A 20678-nucleotide genomic window follows, 5' to 3' on the forward strand; every position below is an offset into this window, starting at 1 on the left:
TCTTTGGAGACTCCTCTTGGACCATTACTTTCGTCCTTGAGTCTCTGTCATGCTGTTCTTCCAGCGCAATTCACAAGGGCTAGCTAACCCTAGTCTCAGAAAACCCTCTTCTTCCCAGAACTCAGATCCTCCCACTACAGCGTCAGAGCAAAGTGTCTCCTTCGAACCCCTTCTGCCAATCGAGGATACTGACTATACCTCACTGTAATTCTGTTCTTAGATAGAATTACATTCATCCGTCCACGCATTTATCCATCTATTCATCTCTATCCATCCATGCATACATCTCTATTCATCTATTTATCCATATACACATCCTTTGATGCACACACATCTCTTTCCATTTATCCATCAATTCATTCATCTCTTTATAAATACAGACATTTCTCTAACCATGTATCCACGTATACATACAAACATACATACAAATCTCTCTCTCTCTCTCCATCCATCCATCCATCCCAGCAATGTCAGTAAAACTGGTTCCACTAGGTTATCTAATGTGGTCTCCCACCCAAACAAAGGAAACGATTTATCTTTTCTGCAGAAAAAATAACAAATAGAAAATTGTTCTTAAATTTTTGCAAGACAGAGAGAGAGTTGAGTTCAGCATTTGTCTGAGGATGAGCTTGACTTCTGCCTGGGGGACCAATCTAGCTGACTAACCACCGCATTCCAAGGTTCAGAGTCATTGGGGCCTCTTCTGATTTACAGGTAAGGAGGAAATGGGCAGATGAAATTCATCAAATGGCCTGAGGTTACACAGTTGTTGACGTCAGCACCAGACACTGAACCTATGCACGTGGCCACAAGTGCGCTCATGGAGCCCTTGTCCCTTTCCACAAGATGCCCAGGGTCCTCTCTGTGCCTGCCTCACAGGCCTCTGTGTGTGTGCGTGTGCGTGCGTGTGCGTGTGTGACTTTTACACTGCAGGCAATAATGTGACTCAAAGTCTAGAACCCGAGTTTGTGTCATCCCTTCCACAGGACACCTGCCGCCTCCGGCCATCTGTTCCAGGTAACCCTGCAACCACTGGCTCCTTCCTTATTTTTCCAAGTGTACAGAAGTTAGACACTGACACACGCTAATGGCCTGGTAAATGTCTGTCGAAAGACTAAAGGAAGGCAGGGATGCCAGAAGGCCAGGAGAGCGCTGGGAGACAGAGCTCCATCTTTTCTAACTCCCAGCCCGTTAGTCCATAAAAATTCACTAAACTATGATAGAGCAGGTGTTGGCTTCACAGAATCTCAGTCCAGCAGGAGAAGAGGTCTACTAAATACCTGCCCGACATGGGTGATGGAGAACAGGACTATGGGACTTGAGTCCTGGGAAGATAGAGGGTGTGCAGAGTAAATGGCAGTCATGACGTCCATGATGGAGATATCTGATCCAGCCAGGTAGGCCCAAGGGAGATTTTCCTGTGGAAAGATGTTTAGGTCAAAGTGGCAAAGCTGAGGGGATGGACAGAGGGGAAGGGAAAGGGTGGCTCAGGCCATAGCAGGAGCACGTAAGCACACTCTGCCCGAGTCAGTTGCTTAGCAGCCATGGAAAGCTCAGGAAGCTAGAATGTGTTTGTTGTAGCTACTGTAAGGCAAAACAACCATTCCATTGCCTTAAAAGGATATGCACCTATGTTCTTACAGTCCTGGTGATGAGACACGCTTCTGGAAAACAAGAGGTCAAGAGGGCTACATTCCTTCTGCAGGTTTTCAGGATGAATTCTTCCCCTGCGATCCCCGCCCTGGGTCCCCCACCCATATCACCCCTGCCCCGGTCAAGGACACCTTCACCCACAGTTCACAATCCCTGTCCTATCTGCTCTAGGCCATTATACCATGCCCTGTCCAGCTGTTTAAGATGGTTCTGGGGTAGGGAGAATTGACCTTAGCCCCTGGAGACTATGGTTGCCTAACATACACATGTGTAGTGTCTTAGGGTTTCCATTGCCATGGTGAAAGACTACAACCAAAGCAACTTGGGGAGAAAAGGGTTTATTTATTTGGCTTACACTTCCATCTTGCTGTTCATCAGCGAAGGGAGTCAGGACATGAACTCAAACAGGTCAGGAACAGGGAGGCAGGAACTGCTGCAAGTAGGCTTGGAGAAGCGCTACTTATAGGCTTGCTCCTTGTGGCCTGCTCAGCCTGATGTTTTATAGAACCCAAGACCACAAGCCCAGGCATGGGACTACCCACGATGGACTGGGTCCTCCATCAGCAATCACTAATTAAGAAAATACCCTATAGATTTGCCTACATCCTGATCTTCTGAAGGTATTGTCTTCTGTGTACCCGCGACTGTCTGGACCTCAGACTGTCCAGGCTGGCTTCAAACTCACAGATCCACCTGCCTCTGCCTCTGAATGCTGAGATTAAAGGTGTGTGGCACCATTGCCCAGCAGGAGGTCCTTCCTTCCTTCCTTCCTTCCTTCCTTCCTTCCTTCCTTCCTTCCTTCCTTCCTTTCTTCCTTCCTTTCCCTTCTCCTCCTCCTCCTCCTCCTCTTTCTCCTCCTCCTCCTCTTCCTCCTCCTCCTCCTCCTCCTCCTCCTCCTCCTCCTCCTCCTCCTCCTCCTCTTCTTCTTCTTCTTCTTCTTCTTCTTCTTCTTCTTCTTCTTCTTCTTCTTCTTTTTGGTTTTTTGAGACAGAGTTTCTCTATAGCTTTGGAGCCTGTCCTGGAACTAGCTCTTGTAGACCAGGCTGGCCTCAAACTCATAAAGAACTGCCTGCCTCTGCCTCCCGAGTGCTGGGATTAAAGGTATGTACCACTACCACCCGGCTTGGAGATTATTTTCTTAATTGAAGCTCCTTTCAATGACTTCAACCTATGTCAAGTTGACATAAAACTAGCCAACACACATGTACATAATACCTTTTAAGAAAATCAAACAAGTTGGGTGGTGATGCACACCTTTAATCTCATCTCAGCATTTAGTAGTCAGAGGAAGGTGAATCTCTGAGTTTGAGGCCAGCCTGACCTATAGAGCTGGTTCTAACATAGCCAGGGATACATGAAGAAACCCTGTCTTAAACTCCCCATTCCCTGAGGAAAAAAAAGAGTCAAACATGCTAAGAATAATTTGACTTGATGCAAGGCACCTTCTGGAGTCTGGAGGCAGGAGGATCTCTATGAGTACAGCCAGACCTACATAGTGAGTTCCTGGCCAGTCAGGGTTATGTAATAAAACCGTCTCAAACAATCCGTGATCTGTTTGACCAGAGTGGGATCTATCTCTCATCCAGGGAGGCCCATCCTCCTCCACTCCCAGGCTCTACTTTGGCCAGCATCAGAATGCCCTGGGGGTGGGGTAGGGAGGTCACTGGCCCACCCCTAAATGTCTGGATCTGTAGGATAAAGGTGAGTCACTGTCATTGCTGTTTAAACAAATCTTCTAGAGGCTGCTATGGCTGCACCAGTTTGAAATCATTCCTAGAGGCCCATTTTTTCTCCAGTTTATATTAATATTTATACGTTTAAATCTCTGTCTCTGAAATAATGGACTCTGCAGTGAAAGGAGCAAGGGCTGAAGACGGAACTCCGCTGGGAGAGTGCTCACCCAGCACACGTGCAACACGTTCGGAGCGCAACATAAACCGACATGGTTGTGGGCAACCACAGTCCTAGCGCTCAGCAGATGGGAGCAGGAGAATCAGAAGAGCAAAGAAATCTTGGTCTGCACTGTGAGTTTGAGGCCAGCCTGGGCTACATGATGCCCACCAGAGATGACCACTCAGACACAACTGACAAGTTTTTAAAGGCAGAAACTACCTCTTGACATCTCGCTTGGCAGCTACAGGGGGACTTTGTGGAAGTAAACAGTTTGAAGCAAGTAGTCTTCTTTTTTTTGTTTTTTTCTTTCGAGACAGGGTTTCTCTGTAGCTTTGGAGCCTGTCCTGGAACTAGCTCTTGTAGACCAGGCTGGCCTCGAACTCACAGAGATCCGCCTGCCGCTGCCTCCTGAGTGCTGGCATTAAAGGTGTGCACCACTACCACCCGGCTGAAGCAAGCAGTCTTAATAGGCGTTAAAATAATCAGTTGGGGGGGGCATCCCCACAAATGGGCAGTTTAACAGAGGCTGAAACAACTTAGCTAGGACATCTTGACCTTTGGTTCTAAGAACAGAGTTGGGTAATTTTCTTTGGAATTCTCCATCAGGGAGATCAAATTCTGGTTAAACATGAAATGGCCCCATCAAGAATTCAAGATGGAGGAACCTTTGCATTGTCTTGCCACCTCACTGAACCAGATATCCTTGAAGATTTCCCCAGCTGTAGGACTGCCAGAACTCTACAATGTAGCTGCTGATGCTGTGTTCATTTATCAAATGGGTACAGCAGTCATTTCTAACTCAGATACAAATACTGAGCCTGATTACTGAGCTGTATTAGCAGAGTTGAAGTTTCCAAGCTTCTTGCATTTGTTTTACCTGCTTCTGTTCCCAAGTCCATGGAGTTGCTTCATGCCCGATTGTTTCCTGGTCTCCCCATCGGGATTCATCACAGTAATGGTGAGGACAGGATCACTCAGGAAAATGAAACAGAGGTGGAGCTGCCTGTGGCTACAAACTCTCTCAAGCATTTTTCGGTTGTCATTCGGAGGAACTGTGAAGAAAATGGAAAAAAATGAACAAGCGGGAAGAGAAGAGGGCCCGGAACTCGGAAATAAGAATAAAGAGAGCTCAGCATTCCAAACTGGGACTCTGCCCGGATGATTAAAAAATTTCAGGTTACTTTGGAATGTCACCCACTCACTGTGACTGATCCTAAGGAAGAACACAGGATCTGTGCCTGTGTTAGAAAGCGCTCGCTGAATAAACAAGAGCTGGCCAAGAAAGAAATCGGTGTGATTTCTGCTCCCAGAAAATGTTTCCTCTTTGAGCATGAACCAAATTAAAAGTGGACTTGACAAAGTATCTGGAGAACCAGGCGTTCTGCTTCAACTTTGCCTTTGATGAAACAGCTCCCGCTGCTACAGATGATTTTTGAAGGGGGAAAAGCAATCCACTTTGCCTATGGGCAGACCGGCAGTGGGAAGACTCATGCAATGGGTGGAGACTTGTCTGGTAAATCCCAGAATGCATCTAAGGGGGATCTATCCAATGGCGTCCCGGGATGTCTTCCTTCTTAAGAGTCAGCCTCGCAAAAAGACAAGATCTCCTAAGTAAACTGGGAGCCAGCTTGGTCTACAAGAGCTAGTTCCAGAACAAGCTCCAAAGCCACAGAGAGACCTTGTCTCGGAAAAACAAAAACAAACAAACAAACAAACAAAAAACCAAAACAAAATAAAACAAACAAACAAAAAAGAGTCAGCCTTGCTCCCGGAACTTAGGCCTGGAAGTTTATGTGACATTCTTCGAGATCTACAATGGGAAGGTGTTTGATCTGCTCAACCAGAAGGCCAAGTTACGTGTCCTGGAAGACAGCAAGCAGCAGGTGCAGGCTGTGGACTGTACCTGATTAACTATGTTCATGACATCATCAAGATGACCTACATGGGCAGCGCCTGCAGGACTTCTGGACAAACGTTTGCCAACTCCAATTCTTCCTGCTCCCATGCCTGCTTCCAGATTCTTCTTCTTCGAGCCAAAGGGAGATTACATGGCAGATTCTCTTTGGTGGATCTGGCAGGGAATGAACGAGGGACCGACACTTTTTAGTGCTGACTTGCATGGAGGGTGCAGAGATTAACAAATCTCTCCTAGCTCTGAAGGAGTGCAGCAGGGCTCTGGGACAGAACAAGGCTCACACCCCATTCAGCAAGAGCAAGCTGGCACAGGTGCGGAGGGGCTCATTCATTGGGGAGAACTCAAGGACTTGCATGATTGCCGTGATCTCACCAGGTATAAGCTTCTGTGAATATACTTTAAACCCGCTGAGCTATGCAGACAGAGTCAAGAAGCTGAGCCCCACAGTGGATCCAGTGGAGAGCAGCCAACTCAAATGGAAACAGAAGAGATGGAAGCCAGTTCTAATGGGACCTTGCTGGCAGTCAATTTCTTCAGGGGAGAGGAGGAGCTGTCTTCCCAGATGTCCAGCTTTAATGAAGCCATGACTCAGACCAGGGAGCTGGAAGCGAGAGCTACGGAGGAGCTCAGGGAGATCAAACAGCAAGGACCAAGTTGGCTTGAACTCTCGGGGATGACCGTTCAGCCGGACTATGACTTGGAGACCTTTGCGAACAAAGTATAATCCGCTCTGGTGCAGTAGACCAAGCACTTCTCAGCCCTGCGAGAAGTCAGCAAGGCCCTGTGCCTGGCCCTGCACTGGAAGAGCAGCTTAGCAAACAAACAGCAAGAAAGGACAACAATCATGACTCCAGATAAAGATCTGTTTGGTATCACACCAGCCTCTTCCCCTCCCCAACAAACTTTGGGCACCTTCTGACTTTAGTTGGATGGGTTTTGGTAAATGCCAGGTAAGGGGCATCAGGCCCAGGAAAACTAGGGGAGGGATGGTGTTCTCTTCCTCAGTTTGGAGCAGGAGGAAGGAGCATTTGTGTCTGTGCTTCTTCCTTTCCTTCCTATCGGAGGGGAGAGCTGTTTGGCTGGTTTCCCTAGTGGAGCATCCTGCCCCTCCAGAACAGCTGCTGATAGAGACCCTGCGAGGCCCAGGCTTTGGGAAAGAAATCGGTCCTTGCCCAGCTTCCACTGCCTGGGGCCTGCGGTATTATCCTTGGTTGGAGCACTCTCCTGTTTTATACTTTCAGGAAAAAAAAAGTTTGTGAGACCTCTTTCCGTTTTTTAAGCTAAAAAAAAAACAAAAAAAAAACAACTCTATTTTTTGTTTTATGTATTTATGTAGAAAAAGCTAGGAAAAAAAATACTGAGCTTATGGCGGTTAATATCAAATCGTCAGTTTGACCAGTACTAGAATCATCTAGTGATAAACTTGTGAACAATACTGAGAAGTAGTTTCCAGACTGGGTTAACTGAGGCATAAATAATCCTTCTTTATAAAGTGTTTGTGTTAGATATTTTGTTACAGCAGGCACAAGGTAATTAATACAGAGCCCAAAGTTGGCAATACTAATCCCTGTGTGTAGTAACTGCTAATGTTTGATATGGAAAGACTATAGGCATAGCAAAGAAAAACAGCCTAGGTCAGGCAGTGGTAGTGCGCGCTTTTAATCCTAGCACTCGGGTGGAAGTTGCCGGCAGACCTCTGTAAATTCAAGGCCAGTCTTATCGACAGAGCGAGTTCCAGGACAGCTAGGGCTGTTATACAGAGAAACCCTGTCTTGAAAAACCAAAACAGAACAAAAAACAAACAAAGAAAACAGCCTGGGTGGGAGTGGCACACCTTTGAGTCCTGTTGAGGTGAAACCTTCACTCCAGCCCGGCATCCGTGTACCCAAAGAGTCTGGGATGTTCTGGTGGATGCTCCACCTCAAACCCCCTGGAGTTGCCTCAGTCCAGACTCTGTCCCTGAAAAAGCCCACCATCGGCAGCTCCTCCCTGCAGAGGGCATTAAAAAACCTCATGGGTTCCCCTCGTGGTCTAATCAACTTCCCCTACTCAGAAATGCTTTGCTCAGAATAAACCTTGATTTATTAATTTGGTTTGATTGGCTTATTATATCAGTGGTGGCAGATTCCCAATAGCCAGGGGTTCAACTTAACAAGTCCCAGCCTTTTCAGGCAGAGACAGGTGGATCTGAGTGAGTTCATGACCAAGCAGGCCAGCCAGAGTTACATAGTGAGAACCTGTCTTTTCTTTTTTAAGGTGGGGGCAGAAGCAGAGAAGACGGTCAGGGCACGAAAGATGGCCCAGACCTAAGGGCAGAATCCACTCACAAGTAGCCAGGCCCATTATGGGTGAAGACCCAAAGACCACTATCAGAATTCTAATTGAGAGTCAGTATTAAACTGGGCTGTGAATGCCTAGAGAGAAACACTTCTCACAGAGCAGCCCCGATTGCATATTCCAGGGAGCTCTTAAAGACAAAGAACACAGAAAAGCTACATCCTGATTGGCAGATGCAGGGAAGCAAGCAAGCAATTTAACAAGCGCCAAGGAGATGCTGTCCGCTGGGGCACTTCTGCCCTGAGTTCTAGGACAGGGTTGGGTGCCTTCCCACTTTCCCATAGAACTCTTCAGGGCAAGGGGCAGAAACCAAAGATGGCTGCAGCTGAGGCAAGATGGAGGAATCTTTGCTGACACAGTCCCCTCTGCCAGCGTGCAGTGGCATCTCGGCTATAGAGCCTCACAACAGAAATATCTTCGAGAATCAGGCTGTAGGAGGAGGGAGGAGAACCCTAGCATCTGCCTGCACTGCCCTTAGTGGCCCTCTTGACACCATTTTATAGGCTACCTGGGTTTTGCCTTAGAATCTCTCTGTGTCTCGCATTAATGCTCGAAAACAGGTGTAACAAAAAAAAAAAAATTCGGAGGCAAACCGAGCTTAGCGGAACACGGCATCTCAACACTCAGGCTGCAGAGGCAGGAGGATCAGGAGTCAGTACAAGGTCCTCCTTGGTTATATTGTTAGCTTGAGACCAGCTTGGGTTACAAGAGCCCATCTCAAACAAAATAAACGAAACCAACTAAAAATTGGAAGAAAAAAAAATCACAACCCAATCTCACCCCACCTCAGTGACTGTTCTGTCCCTGGATAATAGGTGTGGCTGGTGGTAAATTTAGATGGACTGCTGCCGGGGAAACCCACACACAAATTCCAGGTAAGACGTCAGCCCTCAAGGTCTCGGCCTTGCTGTCACGTCCCCCGGACCTTAGTTTTGTCATCTGGGAAAGGAGGTCTCTCAGAGGTCCCTAAACGTGGGTTGGAAGCCCGGACCCCAGGGACTCCTAATCCCACCTGCTTTCTGAACTCTGAACTTTGATTTCACTAAGACTGGGAACTTCCAGGTTCCCCATGCAGGCAAAGCTTGGCAGCCTGAGCTATAGGAACCCTGGTCACCAAGTCAACCCCTCCACTGGGGAAGGGTCTTCTCTCCCTTTGAATATTCCAGGAATCCCCCTACTGGGGAGCAGGCTTTATCCCTTTATCTGTGCAAAATATCAGTCAAGTTGTTCCACCCCCCCCCCACCCAATGCTGTCCAGGGCCACTCAAACGACGTAACTCAACGTTCAAGCTCTTGCCTAGCATGAACAAGGCCCTGGGTGTAGAAGACACAGTTCTTGTGCTCAGGGATAAGCACTAGGGAAACCAGGAATGTTAAACCGGCAGGGTCGTCTCTTCAAAGGGAAAGAAGAATAACCTGTTTTCTGCCCAGAAGGCTAGGAGCAGCCGGTGGGGGTGGGGGTGGTTAATATCCTGGTGACCTGTGCACTATATGTGTGGTGAGACCACACCAGATCTTCCCCCAGATCCTTAAGAGTTTTCGATGTGATCATTTCTTATTTATTGGGCACACAGGATTCTGTTTATTATCACCAGAAAAATGTTCTCCAAACCGTGCTCTGCTTAAATAGGCCTAAAAAAACTACTGGGTGTCAAAGTTTGAACCAGACTACTGAGACCTGTTGAACTGGACTTCTGTCTGGCCTCTCATCCACACACTCTGCTGGCCTGGTGTTTGCAGGGCCCCCTTCCCCCCCCCCCCCCCCCCCCCCCCCGCTCCCCACGTGGATTCAATTCCAGCTGGGGATTCAATCCCCAGCACGGGTAAACCTGGCTCAGTGGCGCGCACTTGCAGTTCCAGCGTTTGGATGAAAGCAGAGGAAGCTGGAGTTAAGGCTACTACTGGTTACACAGTGAGTTTGAGACCAGCCTGGACCGTTTGAGACCCTACCTCAAAATAAAATTAAAATGTAAACCCGTCACCACTTGCACCAACCCAGTAACACAACACCCAGGACCTGAAGCCTGTCTGGTTGTTCTTTCAGGGCCTCAGCGTTCTTCGGAGGGTTGGTTACAATTGGACACTTTAAACATTCCTGTCTTTGACTGGACCGGCCAGCCTGGAAGCCCTGGGGGTAGAGACCTCAGCCAGCAGCCACGAGGGGAGGCGGGGAAAGGGGAGGGGCTATGGTGGAAGAGGGGCAGGCGGAGGCCACGGAGGCTCAGTCTCTCCTGGTCCAGGAAGTGAGTACAATGGCGGTTTTCATGTTTCAGTAGAACCCTGACCTCTGGACTTCAGCACAGAGACTTCGTTGCAGGTATTTATGACCATCCCAAAGCAATCACAACTCTCCAGGGTAGAGCAGGCGTTAAGAGTCCCCATCTCTCTGGCAGATCCACAATAATCTGGGGTAGTTTAAAGATAGGCGCGTGCGTCCTGAGAAATGGGTCGCAGACCTCAAGCAAATTCAGCGGAAGGCATTTACACAAAACTGAAGAATTGGTGTAAGCCTAACCGCCTGGTTCCTTTTTTTGTTCGGTTACTTCTTTGTTTTTGAGGCAGGGTCTCTCTGTGTATCTCTGGCTGGCATGGAGATCTGCCTGCCTCTGTGGAGGTTAAAGGTGTGTGCCACTTTGTCTAGCATTTCCAGTGCTTCTGTTTTTTTAATTTAATTAATTAATTTTAATTTTACTCGTTTATATTTATTATTATAGTTATTTATTTATTTTTGGTTTCTAGAGACTGGATTTCTCAGTGTAACAGTCCGGACTGCCTCGGAACTTGCTTTGTAGACCAGGCTGGCCTCTAACTCTCTGAGAAGTCCCCCTGCCTCTGCCTCCCGAGTGCTGAGATTAAAGGCGTGCGCCACCACGGCCGGCTCCTGTGTTTTTGAGACAAGGTCTCCTTGTGTAGTCCTGGCTGTCCTGGAACTACTAGGCTCTCTTTGAGCTCATAGCAGCCCACTTGCTCTGCCCACTGAGTGCCAGGATTAAGGGTGTGTGACTCCGTGCGTATCTCCGCACTGCCCGCCTTCCCGCCTTCTGCGCCTGCCCAACCCCCCATCCCCACCCCCGCCTTTCGTGGAAATCCTTTTGCCTCTGCCTCCTGAGTGCTGGATTTAAGGTTGTGCCCACATCCAGCTCTTGCATAGCCCCCTGTTGCAACCAATGCAGTCTGCATGAGGCTGACCCAACACACAGTCTGTTTTGTTGTTGTTGTTGCTTTTTTACTTTTGTTTTTTCGAGACAGGGTTTCTCTGTTTCTTTAGAGCCTGTCCTGGAACTCTGTAACAGTGCAGACCAGGCTGGCTGTGAATTGACAGAGATCCACCCGTCTGCCTCTGCCTCCCAAGTGCTGAGATTAAAGACGTGCACCTCCACCGGCCAGCCAGTCTGTTTAACATTTATCTTTTTTAAAGCTTTATTCTGTATTTTATGTATGTTAGTGTTTTGCCTGCATGTATGTCCGCACACCCTGTGAGAACCTGGTGGTTGTGGAGAGCGGAAGAACGTGGTTGAGCCTCTGGAGTTACAGACAGTTTGGATTTGTTTTGAGGCAGGGTCTCACTATGTAACCAAACTTGCCTCAAACTTACAATCTCCCACAGACTGTGTGTGGAGTGCTAGAATTTCAGGTGTAGGCTGCTACGCCTGCCTGGCAACGTTTGTATAAAGGAGTGTGCTATGAAATAATGATCTGGGAGCTGGAGAGATGGTTCAGTTGGCACAGTACTTGCCTGGTATACACAGCCCTAGGTTTGATCCCCAGCACCACATAAACCTGGGCATGGTGGCACATGCCTGTAATTTTAGCAGTTGGCAGATAAAGGCAGGAGAATCAGAAATCCAATTCTTGGCTACCTGGTAAGTTTGAGGCCAGCCTGGAACCCAAGTGATCTTATCTTAAAGTAATAATAATAATATAATTAAAAAATCTTTTAGCAAGGTGGTAGTGGCGCACACCTTTAATCCCAGCACTCGGGAGGCAGAGGCAAGCAGATCTCTGTGAGTTCGAGGCCAGCCTGGTCTACAGAGCGAGTTCCAGGACAGGCTCCATAGCTGCACAGAGAAACCCTGTCTCAAATAACAAAACAACACTCCCTCCCCCATGGGGTTTCTTTGTAGGTTTGGAGCCTGTCCTGGAACTAGCTCTTGTAGACCAGGCTGGCCTTGAATTCACAGAGATCCTCCTGCCTCTTCCTCCTGAGTGCTGGGATTAAAAGTGCACAACACCACTGCCCAGCTTTCTGTTTGTTGTTATTGTTTTCTTTTGTTGTTTGTTTTTGTGAAACAAATCTTTTAAACAGCCAGGTATCGTAGTCTACACCTTTAATCCCAGTACTCAGGAGGAAGAAGCAAGTAAATTTTTATAAGTTTGGGACCAGTGTGCTCTGCAGGAAGAGCTCCAGGTCAAGGATACATAGGCGACCCAATCTTTTAAAAAAAAAATAAAATAAAAACAAACTAAACCTAAAGAAACACAGTCATCACAGGTCTCATAAATGTGCCTGAGCACCTGATCTATTCTGAAATGATGGATTGTCTGTCCTCCCCCACTGCTGGCTGGAGATGGGTGTGATGAAAAGCTGTTTTCTGGTGTCTTAGGGGGAACATTAACCCTCTGCCTTCACAGATCGCTGGCTCTCTGCCTATATTGCGACCCGAAGACTCAGTTCCTGCCTCTGCTCGTTGACGGGTGGTACCATTAGGTAGAGTATCCTGGTTACATATTCTGGTGACTCCGTCAGACAGCTTGGGAACCCTCTGGTAAGTTGATGAGCTCATGAGATGTCCTGCTCACTGCCAGAACTTTGGGGTCCCTGGTGGCCCTTTTCTGGAAAACTCCTGTCTCGGTTGGCACAGTACTTGGCTAGCATATACAAGCTCTGGGTTTGATTCCCCAGCACCACATAAAACCATTTATGGTAGCACAGGTCTGTAGTCTTAGCAATTGGGAGATAGAGGCAGGAGGATCAGAAGTTGAAGGTCGTCCTTGGCTACCTCGTGAGTTTGAGGACAACCTGGAACCCAGGAGAAGTTATCCTATAATGATAACCATAATAAAATAATTTTTAAAAGGTGTTTTGAAGACCCAGGGGAAGTGATCTATAACTTTAATCCCAGCACTCAGGAGGCAGAGGCACAGGGCTTCAAATGATGGCACAAGGCTTCAAGTGATTTCACATGGAGACTTTATCTTTCCTGCTTCCCCACCTTCTCCATCACTGTCACTCAAAAGACTCAATGAATTATTGCCCTTTCTGGTTTTATTCCAGGCTTAGGGCTTTTCTGGCCTGTTTTGGGTGGCTGGTGCCTACCTTTAATCCCAGCTTTTGGGAAACAGACGCAGACATATCTTCATTAGTTCAGAGCCAGACAGGACTTTTAAGACCTGTCTTTACACAAAGAAACTTAACAAAAAAAGAAAGAAGAGAGAGAGAGAGAGAGCTCCCTCTAAGAAGTGAACAGGTTTTTTGTTTGTTTACCTTGTTCCTACTTAATGTGTTCTGAGTTGGTCATGGTGGCTCACACCTTTGTCAGCACTTGGGAAGCAGACACAGGGAATCTCTGAATCTGAAGCCGGCCTGATCTATACAGTGAGTTCCAGAACAGCCAGGACTGTTACATAGAGAAACCCTGTCTTGGAAGAAAAAAAAAGAATATGTATTGGGTAATGTATTTCTTTGTCCATTTGTGTGTAAAATATTAAGAAATGTAACCTTGATTTGACCTGAATTTAATCTTGAAATTCCTAAATAGCAAACCTCTGTTCATTTCAGAATTGGGATTTCTTTGTGATAGGCTGTATGGCTGCTATATGGCTTCTCTTTCAAGAGTGTGTGTGTGTGTGTGTGTGTGTGTGTGTGTGTGTGTGTGTGTGTGTGTGGTGCTCACACAGCACACATGTGGAGATCAAGAATCATTTCTCTACTTTCACCTCAATGATGCAGGGTCCTCATTGAGGTCACCTCAATGATGCTAGCTGGCCTTGAGCTTCCAGGTGAGTCTTCTGTTTCCACCGCCCCTCTAGCAGTAGTAGCCCTGCGGATTACAGATCCATACCACCACATCTGGGCTTTGTGGGTTCTGGGAATCGAACTCAGGTCCACAGGCTTATTCAGTGAGTGATTTTTACCCACTGAGCCATCTGGCACCCCCCACCTTTTTCTTTCTTTCTTTCTTTTTTTTTTAAAGTGGCAGTAAAGTCCCTTAGGATTGCAGCAAGCAAGACCTCTACAGTTTTACATTTTGTGGAGAGGGGATCTTATTTGTTACATTATGTTATACCTATAATTGGATTCAATTCCCCTTTAATAAACTTGTAAATTCCTTGTGCTGCTCTGTCTGAGTGACCATGAGAAAGAAAATGCAGGGCTGTGGATGTGGCTCATTTGGTATATTGCTTGCTTGATGTGCATAAGCTGGGTTTAATCATACTTGCCTCAAATCCCAGCCTTCTGATGGGATCGAGTTCAAAGTCATCCTCGGTTACGTCCTACTTCAAGGCCTCCTGGGCTAAGAAAAGACAGCATTTTCTCCCCATCTGACCCTCCCCATAAAAATGTGACCCTGTCTCCAAAAAGGAAATAAAGTAAAAGGAACCACTAATTAGGTCAGAGAAATAATCTATGTCGGGCATGGTGGTGCACACCTTTAATCCCAGCACTTGGGAGGCAGAGGCAGGTGGATCTCTGTGAATTCGAGTCCAGCCTGGTCTAAGAGAACTAGGTCCAGGACAGGCTTGATATAGTGAAATCCTGTCTCGAAAAACCAAATAAATAAATAATTAATAAATATTAAAATAAAATAAAAAAAGAAGAAAAAGAAAAAAAATATTCTCATTGGTAGTGGTCTGTATCTCCCTGTAAAATTTTGTAGCTATGTTTCTGCAATTTTCAACCAAAATAAAACAAGAGTCGAAGCCGAGATGCAACACATCCCTGTGTTTGGCCATGAAGCTAGATAGAAGACCCTAAGGGGGGGGGGGTGGGCAGCAGAGGGTGTGGCCTGGGAATGTGAAGGAGCATGTGCAAGGGAACAGGGGAGAACCAGGCAATGGGGGGGGGAAACTAAATTATGCTTGAAAGCTAGTACTTCCTGTTTGGAAGGAAGGAAGGAAAAAGAAAGAAAGAAAGAAAGAAAGGCAATGAAAGAAAAAAGGAAACACCTACTCAAGAATGGAAGTTTGGGAGGTGGTGTAACTTGATGAAGTCTAACAAGCAAATGGAAGTCACAGGAAGACAGGAAGAGCAGTTAGGAGACGGTCTCCCTTTGTGTTCTTACAGGGAGCTGGGGAGGTTAGACAGGGTTCAGGTAGCCCGGGCTATCACAAAACTCCAAGTGCAGCTGACCTTGAACTCTTGATACCCCTGCCTCTACTTTTTGTGAGAACTGGAACTACCTTCATGGGTCCCCAGGCTCTGCTACTTTTTGTCTGGAAACAGCCAAAGGAACCCCGTGACCTTTGGGTAGATAATCTAGCCTTCAACCTCAAATCCCTCAATCCAAGATGAGGGTGGTAGCTTAGCGCCACTTTCTGAACATCCAGGTCAGGTGCAGTTGTGAGCCTCATTTGCAGATGGGGAGGGGTTGAGTGATGATCTGGCCAAAGTCACAGGCAGTAGACAAAGGACCGACGAACTCTTATAACCCCTGTTTCCCAAAGATTCCAAAACCATGGCCTTTCTCCTTTTTAAAATACAACTCAAACCATCCAAACACAGCCTCCCCCTTCTCTTCCTCCTCTGTGTTGCCCACCCATCCCCACCAGCTCCCCCCTGATCCTTCTCATGCCTCTCAAGACTGCCTTCCCAACCGTGTGACTTTGTGAAGCTGTCACAGGTGAGGAGACAGGAACCGCCACCTTTCCTTTTTGTGTAACCCTGGTTGTCCTGGAACTTGCTCTGTAGACCAGGCTGGCCTCAAACTCCGATTCATTTGTCTCCGCCTCCTGAGTGCTGGGATTAAAGGTGTGTGCCATCATCCACTGGCTATTATTTATTTGTTTTTTTATGAGAAAACAGCAGTCGGTTTTTCAGCTTCCTGAATTGTTCCCAGTCAGGGTCACTGCTGGAACTGAGAATGTGACCGTTGGGCCACAGGCCTTTGTTCCAGGGCCTTAGGTGATGACAGAAATCTTACCTAAAAAGGAGAATAGGCTCTCAGGCTCTTAGGACCACATTTCTGGAGGTGAGAGGACACGGCTCAAGGGGATCCTGCTTGGAAATGGAGGGGTAAGGGGAATCATTGCCAGAGCAGCAGCTTTGGGCCTGGCTTGGTTTCTGAGTTGAGAAGAGCGAGCTTCTTTTTCTTTTCCTTTTCCTTTTTTTTTTGTCGGGGGAGGGGTTTCAAGACAGGGCTTCTCTGTGTGCCTATCCTAGAACTTGGGCCTCGAACTCAGAGATCTGCCTGCCTCTGCCTCCCAAGCACTGGGATTAAAGGTGTGCACCGCCACCACCTGGCTGAGAGGGGCTTCTTAATCCTTGGTGCTTTTTCTTGAACATTGCCTTAGCATCATCTCCCTGCAGATCCATCAAGATGAGCTTCCAGGCCACACCCACACTCCTGCATCTGGCAGTGCGGAGCCTACTGAGGAACGAGGCCTTGGCCGTCTCTGGTCTGCAGGACCTGCCCGTGGAGCTCTTCCCACCGCTCTTCAAGGAGGCCTTCACCCACAAACGGTTTATGGTCCTGAAGGCGATGGTGCAGGTCTGGCCTTTCCCTTGTCTCCCACTGGGAGGTCTGATGAAGATGAAGGCATCCTACCTGGAGACCTTACAGATCATCCTGGATGGGATTAATATACTGCTTGACCAGAAGGTTCACCCCAGGTGAGGGAGACCCCAGATACTCTAGGAGGGAGACTTGGGAGTCTGGGGTAGGGAGAGCTAGGGTCAAGGAGAGTAGAGAACAGAGGGAAGGTTAGAGGCTTGTGTTGGCTTCGGGAGGATTTCAGCAGCCATTGGATCATCGCTGAGCCGTCTAGGACTTGAGTGTTCAGAGCTGTTTAGGACAGATAGCTATTGTGATTTCTTTTATCATTTCTTAAAAAATAAAACTTGGGGATAAATATTAAGGACATAAACTTGAGAGAATCACAAGTGACCGTGACACTACCGCTGTCTACTTCCCGGCTCAAAATGGCCTCGCAACCCCGTCCCCCACCTCTTTCTCCTCCGAGGGCCTCTTTCTCTTCTCAAGTCTGCCAAGGAACTCCGTGATCCATTCTGACCAGCTGAATGTGAGCCCTGCCTCTTGAACCAATGCCTGGCTTCCTTGGATATCAGAGCACAACCCAGACAAAGTTCCCATAGCCTATAGCTGTACCTGCCCTTGCCTCTTTCCATAGGCGTTAGAAGTGGGACCAGGCCAGATTAGAGACGAAGGATTGGAGATCATCAAGGTGAATAGGAGGATCAGAGAGGGAGGGAAGTGATGTTGGGAGTAAGAATCAAAATGGTTTCGTAGTGCTCGCCTATAGTTTCAGCCCTCGGCCTCAGGCTACAATTTGGCCTTCATAGTGAGCATGACCCTATTTCAAAAAATGGAAAAGAAGTATGATGGGGGAAAGGTGGGTTCTTGTCTTAATTCTTAGACTTATTTCCCCTACAGGAGCTACAAACTGAGAGTTCTGGATTTGCGTGCTTTGCACAAGGACTTCTGGAATGTATGGGCTGGAGATCAGGCAGCTGCTGGCTCTCTAGAGGTCAAGCGTAAGAAGAAAACACAAAACCGAGGTCCAAGGATAGTGGCCAAGCAGTCGTTGAAGGTGTTTATAGACATGTGCTTCAAGCCAAGAGCCCTGGATGCATGCATCTCCTACCTCCTCCTGTGGGTGGAAGGGAGGAAAGGCTTGCTGGGCTGTAAGAAGCTGAAGATCTCCACGATCGCTCTCCGGAACATCGTGAAGGTTCTGGAAATGCTCGACCTGGACTATATGGAGGAAGTGGAAGTGTGCTGCACCTGGAAGCTGTCCACCCTGGCCAGCTTTGCTCCCTACATGGGCCAGATGCGCAGTCTCCGCAAGTTCCTTCTCTCCCACGTCTGCATCCCTGTCCCCATTTCCCTTGAGGAGAAGGGGAAGTTGATCGACCAGTTCACCTCTCAGTTTCACAACCTGGAGTACCTCCGCGAACTCTCGTTGGACTCCATCTCCTTCCTTGAAGGTCAACTGGACCGGTTGCTCAGGTGAGGAAAGATGGGAGCGCTTTCCCTGAAGACCGTGGCAACGCCTTTTCCTTGTTGGAACAATTTTAGTGATATAGCTAGAGTTGGAGTTGCCTGCTTTGACAGTGGGGAAAGGAGCTGCAGGGCTGTGGGCTGAGCTAGACACACAGTGGCGGTGCCAGACCTCGAGTTAGACTGGGTAATTTGAGTGGGCATACTCTTAAGAGGCAGCATACTGGGTACTGACATTTATACAGTGGCCGGAATGACTTTAAAACAAATGATCCATCCTTCCCCAGGGGTCCCTAACCTAACCACAGCTACTCATAGAAAACTAACCACTTGATCTCTCCCTAGGTGCCTGACGGTCCCCTTGGAGAGTCTGTCTATCACTGACTGTGAGCTTTCGGAATCTGATTTGAAGTCCCTGACCCAGTGTCCAGGCATCCGTCAGCTCAAACATCTGGATCTAAGTGGTGTCGTACTGACCAACATAAATCCCGAGCCCCTCCGAATCCTGCTCGAGACAGTTGCAGCTACCCTGAAGACCCTGGACTTGGAGAACTGTAGGATTGTGGACTCCCAGCTCAGTGTCCTCCTGCCTGCCCTGAGCAGCTGCTCCCAGCTCACCACGTTCAACTACTTAAGGAATCCCATCTCTGTAGCTATTCTGGAACGCCTGCTCTGCCACACTGCCAGGCTGAGCCGCTTAACCTTGGAGATGTATTCTACCCCGTGGGAGATTTATGGTGCCCAGGGTGCTTTCCACCACAAGAGGCTAGAGCAGCTTCGTGAGGAGCTGAGCAGGACAATGGAGCCCCTGAAACACACCAGGACAGTGTGGTTCAGCATCATCCCCTGTCCACCTTGTGGCTACTAGGGCCATGTGAGTGAGAACCCAAGCTGCACCAGGGCTCTGGTCCTATCCAGCTGGGTACTTGTGTACCAAATGATTCCTTCTAGCTCTTAGAAGCAGGTTCCTTATAGTATAGGTGAATCCCGAAGAGAACACAGAACCTGGGGTCTCAGTTTGTGTTAGGGGGGCAGGGATGGGGAAGGGATGGGTCTAGCAGCATAAGGCTACCTCAGAGAGAGAAATGTTGACCTGGGAATTGATGGGACCTTTAGGACACATACATTCAGAAATAAGAGGTGAAGTTTCTAGAATCTAGATGAAGAAACACTTGAGGGTGTTGTTGACTATGGTGTGGACTGCAGGCCTAAGTAGCCACCAGCAGCAAACACAAAGTAGCAAGGGCTTAAACTCTAACCATACACCATGCTTGAAAATCAGTAAAGCAAGGCCAGATGTTGGTGGCACACACCTTTAATCCTAGCATTCAGGAGGCAGGGGCAGGAAGAGCTGAGCCTGCGCTTACCCTGGTCTACAGAGTGAGTTCTAGGATAAGCCAGGGCTACACAGAGAAACCCTGTCTTGAAAAACCAACCAAACAGATAAACAGTAAAGCAGACAGAGTAGTTAAGAAGCATCTTTGTTAGTCTAAAGGTACCTAGGTCACAGTTGACCACCACCGACAGATCTGTTCTTCATCTGACCAGTGTTGGATCTACAGCTGTTACAAACCTCTTGACTAGTCCTACTGCACTGTGGGAGGGTGGTTAGTAGTAATACTACTGGAGGGTTAAACATAGGACTCATCATGCTAGGCAAACGCTCTATCGCTATGAACCTTTAAAGCATTGCACTACTCTGGGTATTTGTTGGATTTAGGGGAATTTTCTTTGTTTAAATAAATGTGTGTTAAAAAAAAAAGTTGGTGTTTTGGTTTTTTTTTTTCCCCTGAGACAGAGTCTATATAGCCCAAGGCTGTTCTGTTCTGGAACTCGCTTTGTACACCATTCTGGTCTACAAAGTCCCAGAGATCTGCCTGCCTCGCCTCACAGAGCTGGGATAGCAAGAAGTCTTGGTATGTGTGATTCATACTGGACTTGAACTCATGGTACTCCTCCTGCCTTAGCCCCCACTCCCATCACCACTAGAGTTTCAGTTATGAGAGTGTGCAACCACCATATCTGGCTGGGAATGTGGTTTCTTTAACTCGCTTTCTCAACTCCTCTCTTCGGTGTTGGTGCCCATTCTTTGAGTTCACATACATGCACAATGAAGATCTCCTCTCCAGAGTCGTTGGTTTGAGAATAACAGGATTGCAGCCTGAGCTGTGCATACGTGGGCTGGGCGTATCCAAGGGGGAGGAGGGAGTGTGTTTAAAGGAAACAGAAATGCAAGTTACCCGTTGTAGGGGGGAGGCTCACCGGTTCCAGGGACCTGTGGCGGGAGCTGCAGTCAGGCACACAAACCTGAAGGGGGCTTAGTTGGGACAGAGTGGCTCTGGAGAATTCTCACAGGCACAGGACTCTGTCCTTATGTCCTGGCTCCATTTTGGTAGGGCTGGACATGAATGAATCCATGTGAATACAGGTAACTCCTAGGACACACACAAACCCTCTCCACATGTGGAGCCTCTAGATCTCCCCAAACTATGTCTTCCCTCCTTCTGGGTTGCAACTCTTCTTGGCCTAAACTAGTTATGGCTGTTAAAGACAACTAGATTTCCTTGGAATCAAACACTAAGATCACCAGGCATGGAACACTTTAGTAAGAGTTCTGTTACAATATTGTATTTTCGGGGTACTCGATCATATCAATGAAAAATCTTTCTACATAATGTGTTCTTCCACTTCCCAAACCAAAG

At 47.8% G+C, this 20678-nt stretch overlaps 1 protein-coding gene and 1 pseudogene across 2 annotated transcripts; both read left to right on the forward strand.

The window, feature by feature from the left end:
- Positions 1-4443: 4443 nt before the first annotated feature.
- On the forward strand, positions 4444-6319 carry LOC125389651 (kinesin-like protein KIF2C pseudogene; annotated as a pseudogene).
- Positions 6320-9979: 3660 nt separating this feature from the next.
- On the forward strand, positions 9980-19731 carry LOC125389473 (PRAME family member 12-like). 2 transcript variants are annotated; one of them, XM_085690305.2, is made up of 5 exons: positions 9980-10115; positions 12431-12564; positions 16326-16628; positions 17410-17985; positions 18322-19731. In XM_085690305.2, the coding sequence occupies exons 3-5, from the start codon at positions 16336-16338 to the stop codon at positions 18842-18844; spliced, it is 1392 nt and encodes a 463-aa protein (XP_085546431.2). In that variant the 5' UTR covers positions 9980-10115; positions 12431-12564; positions 16326-16335; the 3' UTR covers positions 18845-19731. The 2 variants fall into 2 exon arrangements, with proteins under 2 accessions (XP_085546431.2, XP_048273989.3); XM_048418032.3 differs by lacking the exon at positions 12431-12564 and having other exon boundaries at positions 10002-10115.
- The last annotated feature ends 947 nt before the right edge of the window (positions 19732-20678 follow it).

Source organism: Myodes glareolus, chromosome 6, assembly GCF_982192425.1.
Source record: "Myodes glareolus chromosome 6, mMyoGla1.1, whole genome shotgun sequence".
Taxonomy (NCBI): Eukaryota; Metazoa; Chordata; class Mammalia; order Rodentia; family Cricetidae; genus Myodes; species Myodes glareolus.

Coding starts and splice junctions, on each gene's coding strand:
- LOC125389473 (XM_085690305.2), top strand. CDS start 16,336: ATGAGCTTCCAGGCCACACCCACACTCCTGCATCTGGCAGTGCGGAGC. Junction 16,629..17,409: donor GACCAGAAGGTTCACCCCAG/GTGAGGGAGACC, acceptor TTTCCCCTACAG/GAGCTACAAACTGAGAGTTC. Junction 17,986..18,321: donor CAACTGGACCGGTTGCTCAG/GTGAGGAAAGAT, acceptor ATCTCTCCCTAG/GTGCCTGACGGTCCCCTTGG.